The sequence below is a fragment of the Erigeron canadensis genome, chromosome 7 (assembly GCF_010389155.1).
Source record: "Erigeron canadensis isolate Cc75 chromosome 7, C_canadensis_v1, whole genome shotgun sequence".
In the NCBI taxonomy this organism is placed as follows: Eukaryota; Viridiplantae; Streptophyta; class Magnoliopsida; order Asterales; family Asteraceae; genus Erigeron; species Erigeron canadensis.
Genome location: NC_057767.1, coordinates 34,380,540 through 34,392,704, shown reverse-complemented (window position 1 = coordinate 34,392,704; position 12,165 = coordinate 34,380,540). Strand labels below are relative to the sequence as shown.

Sequence of the window (12,165 nt, the reverse complement as noted above, 5' to 3'; positions counted from 1 at the left end):
GATACATATACTTCTTTATATCTATACATTTTACCTATCGATCTATTTCTTTTTAGAACTAGGAGATGCCCTGGCTAGATGTAATGTGGACATTGCATGCTTTCAAGAAACTAAGTGGACGGGGAAAAGTACTAGAGAGGTGAACGGATACAAGCTATGGTACTCTGGAGCGCCTAAGTCGATTAACGGAGTAGGGATCATCATGACCGAACGACTTAAAGACTTTGTTGTGCTCGTGGAAAGACACGGGGATAGGTTGATGTTGGTGAGATTGGTGATACAAGAGGAGACAATCAACGTGATCAACGCGTATGCTCCCCAGTCGGGCCTGGGAGCAGGAGAGAAGAAGAGTTTTTGGACTCACTAGATGAACTTGTGAGGAGCTGCCCTGTTGGCCAACGACTAGTGTTAGGAGGAGACTTAAACAGGCATATAGGAGTAGAGTCAGACGGCTACGCGAGTGTACACGGGGGATTAGGGTTTGGAGTGAGGAACGATGAGGGTCGCACGATTTTGGAGTTTGCTACTGCCCATGATCTGGTTATTGCAAACTCTTTTTTCCGAAAGAGGGATTCTCAGCTGATTACCTTTCAGAGTGGCCTAAATAAAACTCAAATCGACTACTTCTTGGTGCGTAAAGGCGATTTTAGGGCTTGCAAAGATTGCAAGGTACTCCTGAGAGAGGCGGGTTTCTCCCAACATAGACTTTTGGTAATTGATTTGCTCCTGAGTAGAAGAGCAACCAAGACAGAGAAGGCTGTAAAGCCAAGAATCCTTTGGAAAAACCTGATGGGTGAAGCAGCAGAGAGGTTTAGGTCGGAGACTAGTTCAAGGTTCACAAGGGAAATAAGAGAAGGTTCGCATATGGAAGCTGATGAGTTGTGGACACTCTTGGCAGGGGGTATGAGGGAGACGGCAAAGGAGGTGCTAGGGTAACTAGAGGAACTGGACGACAACGGAGAATGGGTAGGGAATCTTGGTGGATTAGCGAAGAGGTCCAGTCCAAGGTCGCGACAAAACTTAAGTGCTTTAAGGATCTTGTCAAAAGCTGCCAGAATGGGACAAATGAAGATTGGTCTTTGGCTAGGCAGAGGTACTACGAAGCCAAGAAAGAAGCAAAGAGGACTGTTGCTATAGCAAGAGAAAGAGCGTACAAAGAGCTGTACAAGAAACTAGATTCCAAAGAAGGCAAAAACGAAATCTTCAGAATTGCTAAGGCAAGGGAGAGAAGACGTAGGGATTTAGGGGATGTCATTTATATCAAAGACGAAAGTGGACGGAGCATTGTGAAGGAGGGAGATATTAAGAAAAGATGGGAAGAGTACTTCGCCAACCTGTTTAATGGGAGAGGGTCGGGGAGAATTGAAGAAGGAGAGGTCATCAACGCACACCCAAACACACGCTACGACGACGATGATGCTACGAGGATCAGCCAAGAGGAAGTAAGGAGCGCCCTAAAGAAGATGGGGAGAAACAAAGCAGTAGGTCCAGAACAAATTCCAGTTGAGGCATGGAGATGCCTGACAACGTGGGGATAAGCTTGTTGACAAGCCTCTTCAACAAGATTTGGACGAGAGCAAAAATGCCAGAAGGATGGAGACTTAGTGAGGTTATACCTATCTATAAGAACAAGGGGACGTGCAGAGTTGTAGCAACTATAGGGGCATTAAACTCCTAAGTCATACCATGAAGCTATGGGAGAGAGTGATTGAGACGAGGCTTAGAAGAGTTACGAAGGTGGCAGAGAACCAATTTGGTTTTATGCTAGGGAGGTCGATGATGGAGGTTATCCGCATCACCAGAAGCCTTATGGAAAAGTATAGGGAAAGACAAAAAGCGCTGCATTGTGCCTTCCTAGATTTGGATAAGGCATACGATAGTGTACCACGAGAGCTGATCTGGAGGACGCTCCAAGCGAAAGGAGTTAATGGGAGATACATTAGTGTTATCAGGGACATGTATGATAGGGCGAGGACTGGTGTTCGAACACCGGTGGGGAGCACAGAGCTTTTCTTGGTAGAAATGGGCCTACACCAGGGTTCGACGCTTAGCCCATACCTTTTTACATTGATCTTAGACGAGTTGTCCAGTGGACTTCAGGAGGAACTACCGTGGTGCATGATTTTTGCCGATGACATTGCACTAATTGTGAGATCGACAGAGGAGCTAAACCGTAGGTTGGAGAAATGGAGAGAAGCCCTTGAAGACAATGGTTTGTGTGTGAGCCGAGAGAAGACTGAATACCTATGACGTGACTTCGATAAACAGGGGATAAGTCAAAATGGGGATGAGGTTATTCGCATTGGGGAGCGGATATTGGGTCCGAAGGCGTCTTTTAGGTACCTGGGATCGGTGATACACCAATCGGGGGGGATAGACGAAGATGTGACACATCGAATCCAAGCTGGATGGATGCGGTGGAGGGCAGCTTCTGGAGTCATGTGCTACAAGCGGGTCCCGCTAAAATTGAAAGGGAAGTTCTACAGAGTCGCTATTAGACCGGCTATGTTATACGGGTCAGAATGTTGGCCGATGACGAAAGCCCAAGCATCTCGAGTAGAGGTAGCAGAGATGAGGATGCTAAGGTGGTCTTGCGGGAAGACCCTATCAGACAGGATCCCCACAAGAGTTTTTAGAGCAGAACTTGAAGTAGGGACCATCATTAACAAGCTAAGAGAAGGACGCTTGAGATGGTTTGGCCATGTTAGAAGAAGGGATCGAACAACACCACTAAGGAGAGCGAAGTCTATTCACGTCGAAGGCACACGAAGAAGAGGAAGGCCTAAGATGAGATGATGTGGGATGACCAATTAGCGAAGGACCTAATAGAACTTGGTTTGTCGGAGGACTTGACGTCGGATAGGACGGCCTGGAAAACTAGGATTAGAGTAGAGGATTAGGGTAGGGTTTGTCTTTTGCGGCACTTTGATCGACATGCTTTTCCTATATTGCCTTGACTAAGGTGGTTTTGTGTTGGTTTGACTGGGTGAAGTAGGCCCAACTTTGGTGACTCGCCGCCAAAGAAGGCTTTGTCCTGACAGGAGGAGAGGTAGGTCGACGGAGGTGGAAGGACAGAATACCGAAGGTTACGATGGAGTTTCCTGATGGAGGAGGTTGTCAGTGAGGGTAAGGCGTATGGGAATAGGTTTTTGTAGACTTTTTTCGTAGACTTTGGTTCTTGGTAACCTCCGTAGTGGTTTTGGCCTGAGTAAAGGGAGGCCAAAATCGAGGGGGGAGGTTACTCTTGGCTGCCCCAAAATGCTCTGCCCGTTGGAGGACATGACCGATGAGGGTTTATTAGAGGTCTAGGACAAGTTTAGGGTTTTTGAGAGCTTGGGAGAGGACTAGGTTTAATCTAGCTAGGCGGCTTTATTAGTGTGTTTCATAGGTTGCGCACCACCCGTTATTTTTCCTTGGATCCATCGGGTTCTAGGATCTTCTTAGTTAATTCCTTGTATGTAGGTAGGTTTGGGATTTTTTTTTTTTTCTGAAACACTTTTAAACCCGGCTACGTTCTATTTGGTTGTTATTATATGTGTTTTGTTTAACCTCTGCTTTTAGTTATCTAGGTTGCTTGTTACTACTTTCCCTTATTCATTTGTTGTCGGGGGTACTCATCAAACAGTTCGAGAGGACTAGGTGTGTAGGTTACCTTTGCCGTTTTGTGAGTGTTTTGTGAGTAGACTAAAATTTAGTTTACCATAGCGGCCTAAGGTACTTTGCTCGTAGGTTGTTTAGAAAATAGTTCAATCCCATTAGTTGTTAGTCAATTCTTATGTATAGGTAGGCTTTGTTTATTATGTTCTTACTTTTTATGTTGTTATTTGCGTAACATGGTTGCTAGAGTTTATGTTATGTGCTAAGGTTTTGTTATCGTACGTTTGCTACCCTTCCCTACTCGTAAGGAGGCACACCCGGCGGACTCAGCGGAAAGGTATTATCGTCATATCATGTTCTCGACAGACAGGTATAAACACTTTACCCTTTTACGTACGGCTTTTATATCTTCCTGGCCGGAGGTCCTTATGGAAGCAGTCTCTCCACCTTTGGGTAAAGGTAAGACTGTCTACAGCTCACCTCCCCCATACCCCGCGCAGGGATTGGGTACAGTTGTTGTTGTTGTTGTTGATCTATTTCTTTTTAGCAACCATCTTTCACTTTTTTTTTTATCTTAGTTCACGGAAAGATTATTTGATTAATGATCTTCAATTATTTAGGCCTCAGAGTTATCGAAGAAACAAGAAATTTCGTATCAGATTTCATGAGCTTTTTGGCAGCTTCACGAACTTGACTGACGGACCAACGCGACCTCTGGTTACGCTTGAAATGCACTGGTGGCGGATTTGTTGGGTTTTTAGGCGTTTTTGAGGTACACGCGCTCTTGGTAATTTCTTCAATTCAAAATTCAAATGAATGGAAAGGCGAAGGTATGATGAAGAGGTATTGATTTTTACAAATTGTGGTTTTAGATTGCTTTGATATATGGAGCTTTCTATATAATTTTCTAAGATAGTATAGATCTTCAAGGGATGAGAACTTTCCAAACTAATTAGTTAGATATTTTACTTAGTCTTCTGCTTAAGAAAATAGTACATGTTCCTTCAAAGCTTGTAGTATTTTGCTACAGTAATTTGTTCTCACTAACCAAAGTTACATTTTAATATGTATTAATATAAAAGATTTTAACTACAGTTTTTTAACAAAAAGAAACTCACCTAATATTTCTTGTTAATCTATCATATAATAATAGCAATATAATACAAGAATATAATGTATCATCTCACATGATCTTTCGCGACTCAACTAGACTAACAGGGATCAAAACTATACATAGTTGAAAAAGAGTTAATTGCAAAATTGGTCCCTGTGGTTTACACACTTTAGCAATGGGGATCCTTTTTTAAGTATCGTTGCAATGGGGGTCCCTATTTTGATAATTTTTTGCAAGATTAGTTCCTTTTTAACAAGACCGTTAGTGGGTGTCGTCAAGTCTTAACAGAAGGGACCATCATTGCTAGTAAACTCAAGAAGGACCCCATTACTAAAATGAAAAAACCATAGGGACCAATCTTGTAATTAGCAACTTGATATCTTTTTTGATTTAATTCAAAAGATTGCAACATATAATTGTTAGTGTATCAAATCTAAGGATGTACACGGGTCAAAACCTGGCCCAACCCGCGACCCATGAAAGCATGAAAAATGGAACCGTGACTCGGCCCGTGAAGGTCCGGATCGGGTCGGGTTTGGACTGGTCACGGGTTTACTTTACAATTTTCGGTTTTTGGCTTCGCCCGACCCGACCCGTCCAACCCGTGACCCGTGAATGTACTAAAAACGTGACCCGCGACCCGGGCCGTTAGTGTTTCGAACGGGTCGGTTCAGGCCGGTTCCAGGTCGGGTCACGGGTTTCAGTCCAAATGCTCATCCCTAGTCAGATCCCTGAGTATACTTTTTAACTTTTCTATAAAAAGAATGAAAATTAATAAATACTTAATTTAAATATAACTAATAACATACTTTAGCTTTTCATGATTATTGATAATTAAAATTATTAAAAACATATTTCTACAAAAATATTTTGAAATTTGTAAATGCTTCAATTGTGATGATAATCAAATCCATATAATAATTTATATCCACGCCATAAAATAACAAACTGTATTACTCAATATATAAAAAACATATTAAAAAGTTTGTTATAATCTATATTAAAATAAACTGTATATTTATTAATCCACCAATTGCATAAATGTTTAACATGTTACACAGGCAACTAAAAAAAACCATATATGGTAATTATATTTTTTGAACAGGTTTACTTTTGGTAATATCAAATTTCAAACATACAACCTCTAATTTAGTAACTATAAATAATAACAAAAGTTTATATATCAATTATTTTTCAAAGTAAAAAAGATTATACAAGGTACATATCTATTATTATAACTTTTGAGTATACATAAGTTTACTAATTAAAGATCTGACAAACTGACAATTGTATGTTACAATCTCTTGAGTTAAATCAATAAAGGATATCAAGTTGTTAATTGCAAGATTGGTCCCTATGGTTTTTCCATTTAAGTAATGGGGGTCCTTTCTGAGTTTACTAGCAATGATGGTCCCTTCTGTTAAGATTTGACGACATTCGCTAACGGTTTCGTTAGAAAGGGACCAATCTTGCAAAAAATTCTCTAAACAGGGACCCCCATTGCTAAGCTGTGTAAACCACAGGGACCAATTTTGCAATTAACTCGTTGAAAAATTTAGAGATTATATCTATAATTTGAATATGAAATTATAGTAAACTTGAAATGTGAGAGTAAATAGAAATGTACAAAAGCTAAGATACCTACGGGTGTTTGGTGTACCTTTTTTTTAAATAGCTTTTAGCATTTCTATATCTATATATCTATACTATATTATAAGTAAAAACCCTTAAATTTTCAACATTGAACTTAAATTTTCAATATTGATTTTAAGTACATCCCCAAAATGTCTTTCCCATATATTATATATTTACCTAAAATAACTATAATACCCTTTCTCTCTCCTCAAATCTCAACCAATCATTTTTTATCTCTCTCATCTATAAATCACTTTATTCCTCTAACTCTTTCAAAATCTTTTATCTCAAAAACCATACATCGATAAATTATAAAAATTGTATGGGTGTTCTTAAAATTTCATGCTCTTTCATTAGAGATGTCATTCGATATTCTTTCGATGAATTTTTAAATTCGAGGGCGGAACCCGTTTGGTTAAGGCATTTGGCTATGACACTTTATGACATATCACCTCCTATGACCTATCACCCTCTAGGACCCATCACCCTCTCACCGCCGCAACACGCGGGTACTTGCTCTCGTATATTATAAAGTAGATTCATTTTTTATTTTTAACATTGAACTTTAATTTCAATATTGATTTGAAGTTTTAACAATGTACACATTCTAATGAATGATGTACTATACATTATAGCCACATTACATCAATAACTAATCACTGGGTTAATAGCTCAGTGGTCAGCTGTTCTCTACAAAGTCGGGCCCCACCATGTTTACCCCTTACACAATCATGGGGCGCATGTTCGAGTCTCTCGGCCTGCAAGCATGAGGATTTATTCCGTTGTGGTGGTATTTGGTCACTACTACAAAACTGGCGTATTCCACGGCCAAATCCGTGGGAAAAACGGAAAACGACTTTTTCCCACGGATTTTCCACAGATTAAGGCCGTCTTTAAAAAGGGCGTGGAAAGTATTTTCCCACGATGTTTCCCACGGCCCTTACTATTTCCCACCGATTTCCCACGAACTTAAATTTGTGGGAAATATTCTCACGGATTTTCCCACGACATTACTAACAGATTTCTCACGGATTTTCAACGACTTTTTTGTTGTACATTTCCACGGATTTTATCTTCCCACCGATTTTCCATTTAAGTTTAACATTTCTTTTGCCTTAAGCTATAGAAATGAAACATAACCTCAAACAATAATATTAAGTAAACGATTCAAAATTATCACAAGAATCTGCAATTGCTATTATCAAGTTTTTCTATTGACCTTCTTTTATGTAGGCTTACTTCATGCAAACTGAAACAACATCAAATTGTTGGATTCACGTAGTTGTGACCTTCACCGATCATATATCAGTCTGATATGATAATTGACAAATAATTGAAATCCTTATGTCGGTAAATATACGATGGGCGTATTTACCATTAATGACATAATATAGGGTTTCCCATTAGGTGATTGGAATTATAGAGAATTATATTGCACACTCATGAAACACCAAGGGGCTAAAGTATAAATGTTCTATTTATAAATAGAACCTAATTACACTTCATTAGAACGCTTAATCACTTTCTAATCTCTCTTAATTGTGTGTTTATGCTCTCTTAATCACGGCCTAATTACCTAGCCGTATAACACCCCATCAAATATACAATCACCTTAATTTAGGAACCAATCTCAATGGCAAGAATGCTGAATCAACTAACAGGTTCCACAGGATCTTCAGGTTAGTAATTATTAATCATGTTTACATTATATTTATTAATACGAATCATTATTTTTTCAACACAAATAAATTGAGTAATTGACCACGATAAGTGCCATTTTTAGTTGACCATTTACTAATCTATCCAAATTAGTCCATGTCTTCTCATGAAACTAGGTTACGTTTTTTGTTTGTTGGTGTTCGCAGCTGCGTGCGTGAGTATATTTATGATACAGAATACATTAAATATACTTTACTACTATGGCAGTATGGCCGCGTTAACTTTCCATTTACAAAAAACATTCCGAAATAAAATTTGCAATCTGCCTTTCACTACTATATCACAAACAAAAGCATGTTTTTGTAACATAAATATAAAATAACATGGACCAAATTTCAGAATAACTGAGCATCATATCGTTCTTTCTTTTTTCTTGCGTACAGTTGGATATATAATCACCAAAACTAGCTAATTCAGGGACACATTATAATTGTGAGAATGTTGTTTAATTTCATAAAGTATTAGAGTTCAATGTTCATATTGTTTTGCTTGATATAGTTAGCACTTTTCCTACTATCCGATCCGGGACAGTCTTTTCTTTACTCATTGGTGGTTGCAATAATCGGTATACAGATTCCATACCCATGGAATGATGACCATGGGTTTGTATTCAAATGGGTACGTACGTCATAGCCATCTTCCTCGTACTATATGTTCATTATATACTTGCATTAAGTACATTACAAGTGTTGGTTCCTTGTAAGTGGTCTGGTCTGCATTAGGTGCTTCTACTCTACACAGTTATAGAATGTACATGCCATCGAGATTAGAAAATTCGTTTGTTCTTGTGTGGTTTGCACCTAGAATTACAAGTCCCTGGAATGGATGTGTGGGCTGTTGGAGGTTAATTACCTCATTTGCTTTCCCTTTTAATTCTACAGGCTGATTAACTTTTATTATTTTTAAATGTATAGAAGAAAATATAAAAGAATTATTCATAAAATTACTGTATATGAATGGTCCAAATAGTTTCTTAAGGAAAAATTCTAAATGTCATAACTCAGGAAACAAGCAAACGAAACTGTTCAGGTTCCGCCGGTGCAAGCTACCAATGCTGGTTGGGATGAGCTTCAAAGAATCGTGGCTGAATCCAAACAGCCCTACGCATACGAGTTTTAGTAGGAGACCTATCCACAACTTCATTTTGATACACAACTGGATCATTATAACCCGGACGACGGTAAGTTAACCCACAAACCACAACATATTCATCGTCTTCGATATCCAGCTTGTCTCTCTTTTGCTCAATTGTGTCACCTGAGTAAGAGGACCACCAATGACGAAAAGGTAAGCCCGGGATATGCTTGTTTTCATATGTAGCAGGTACGATGTTATACGGTTTCCAGTTCTTATCTTTAGCGGAAAAGGTGAGTGTATATTTGATTGTATCCGTGAAGTTAAATTCTTCACTCTCACGATTGAATGTGGCTACAGTCAGGTTGGATGTTAAATATAAATTCGGAGTACGCCTTGATATCTTGTATTGAGTCCATTCGGTTTGCCCTTTTGAAATTATGTTCATTTCAAAAAAATCATGATCTATCGCGTTAAGTACCGCGACCATGCAGTTAGGAGAGGTAGGCAGGTCTGAAAAGGCAGCATCGTGGCCCTCGATTTGGTTGTGTGGGAAATCAGGAAGAGCGATTTTAGCTAGAGAAAACGGGCAAAAGAAGAAAACAGATTCGTCTCTGAATACTAGGAGCCATCCTTGATAAGATGCGAGGCAAGTTGCCCCTTGAAGATCTGGAATGTTGCGTTTGTAGGTTTTGGATCTTGGTTCGTCGAGGATCAGGCATTCGGAACTGTTGGGCTTGTGAAATAGTATCCATGGATATTTATCCGCTCCTATGGCAGCGGATGAAGCAGAGTGGAAATCTTTGCATGTTCCACGGAAACTTAAGAGCTCGATTATGCTTAATCGGTCTGCAATACAAGATAGAATCTCGATGGGAAGATCAGTCCATGATCTCGATCGATTTAAAACCCGACCTGTTTCAGTGCTCATTGCCTCCTTTCCCGGCCTGCCTTCTGTGAATAGACAGCAAATAATAACTTCCATATTATATATATATATATATATATATATATATATATATATATATATCTGATTTTACTTATCTTTTTTCACATGAATATATTTTGTGTATGTTTGGCAAAATTAGCTGTAACTAAATAAGTTATTCATCGCATAGATTTTATAGAACAATAACTCATATACTCCCCTAATTAACGGTATGAATTAATCTAATGAAATCCTACTGATACAACTTCACTCTATAAGCTTCACTCCACATAATTTTAGATAACAAAACATATTAATTAACATATTTTCATCAATGTCTTCCATAATCTCTGTGTTTCCATATTAATTAACATATCATCGTTGCGTTCGCATACTATAACTATTTAATTATACATTAATTCACTTCATAATTATGCACACACAAATATAACTACATATAAATGTATATATATATATATAAGTACATGAACACATGAAAGGATGAAAGAAGAAAAAAATAATTTAATTAGAAAAATGAGCAATCAAGATTACCTTTGATGGTGTGTGAATGAAGTAGGGTAAAAGAAAGCAAATGGTTATGGCGTAGAAATTACTAGGAACAAATAAATGACTATATATAAATGAAATATTGAGATTGATTAGTGTGTAACTCGTTATATTTAGTTCTCCTTTCAAAACTCAAATACTTGATAGATTATAGTTTATCCCCCCTATATATTATCATTTTTGATAAGATAATACTACTAAACTATTGCAATTAAACATATTTTGATTTTTATTTTAGTTATATATAGGATTATGATGATCATTATCATGATTATATGCTACTACAAAATTAAAATATTCAATCAACAATCTTATAGACTTAACAGATAACTACGTAACTTAACTAGATAATATTAAATGATATATGTTGAATGAAGCGTGGATCAACAAAAGTATTTTCACTTCAATTAGAGGTTGGGTTGTATAGTCTTTGATAAAAGCTCTAATTCGTGAAATTAATTATATGTAATTAACATATATCGGTAACTTATGATATATGTCTTGTTGATCCATCTCTGATTTTACGTACATGTTTTAGGTGTAATGAGTTTTTCTTTTTCCCTGCTGCTAGCCTAATTTTAAGTTTTATACGGAGTAATAAAAATTGAAATTGCATGGCCTTCACTTTATATGGTGATATGTTTTATTTATGTCGAGTTTTCAACTGGTCATTTAAAAAGTAAGGAGTAGATCGATATTTATAAGGTACTCTCTAAAGAAGTGGTTGTTAAGTGACCGAATTATGTTGTTGCGTGAATGCGTGATTTTCAACGGGTGAAAAGATTACAGCAATCTTTACTCCCTTTTGACTAATACATAGTCAAATTAAACGTAAAAATAAGAACCGGTCAAAAGAATTTAGTAGACTCCCTCTAATTTTTTATTTTTATTTTTTCCCTTTCTATATATACAAATTACTTTTGAGTAAACCAAATATGGGATCACCAAATTTTAGCACGAAATGTATCAGAGACCTGTTTCCATGTCCTGCAATTTGTAACAAAAAAAAAAAAAAAAAAAAAAAATCTCGGTTAACAGACTTGTAACGATATGATTGTGCTTTCCATCTATTGAAAAAAATATGAGCCTTTACTTTTTTTTCAACTATAACTCATCGACATAAAAGGTGTCTTTTCAATACAACATAAAAGTTGTTTCTTTTATTTTTCAAACTAAAATTCGTTGACATAAAGTTGCAGCTACCACTGTCACATTGTGCAGGTACCGTACTAGTTTTTGTGTATTACTTAAAGATTAGTGGTTTACCGTATTGGAGGTCGAATGTATCAAAATAATTCTAGAATTGGAAACAGAGCCAACCAGAAAAATAAAACAAATTACCAAAAACATCCCAAAATGAAAAGAAACTGATCTATGTCTCAAGTGATGAATAACAGTGTTATGATGAAACCTTAATATTGTCACTACGAAAGGAAAATAATTCGGGGGGACCGGCCCTTTATAAAAACGCTTTACCAATCGTGGGCGTAACTTTGACCCTCGCTCCAAGTTCATGTTCCGCGGGTGCGTG

At 37.6% G+C, this 12,165-nt stretch overlaps 1 protein-coding gene across 1 annotated transcript; it reads right to left on the bottom strand.

The window, feature by feature from the left end:
- Positions 1–9,110: 9,110 nt before the first annotated feature.
- LOC122609388 (F-box protein At3g56470-like) lies at positions 9,111–10,124 on the bottom strand. Its single transcript, XM_043782435.1, has one exon. It carries the CDS (start codon positions 10,122–10,124, stop codon positions 9,111–9,113), a length of 1,014 nt encoding a protein of 337 aa, XP_043638370.1.
- Positions 10,125–12,165: the final 2,041 nt, after the last annotated feature.

Excerpts from the sequence above, each read along its gene's own strand:
- LOC122609388 (XM_043782435.1), bottom strand. The coding sequence starts at position 10,124 with ATGGAAGTTATTATTTGCTGTCTATTCACAGAAGGCAGGCCGGGAAAG.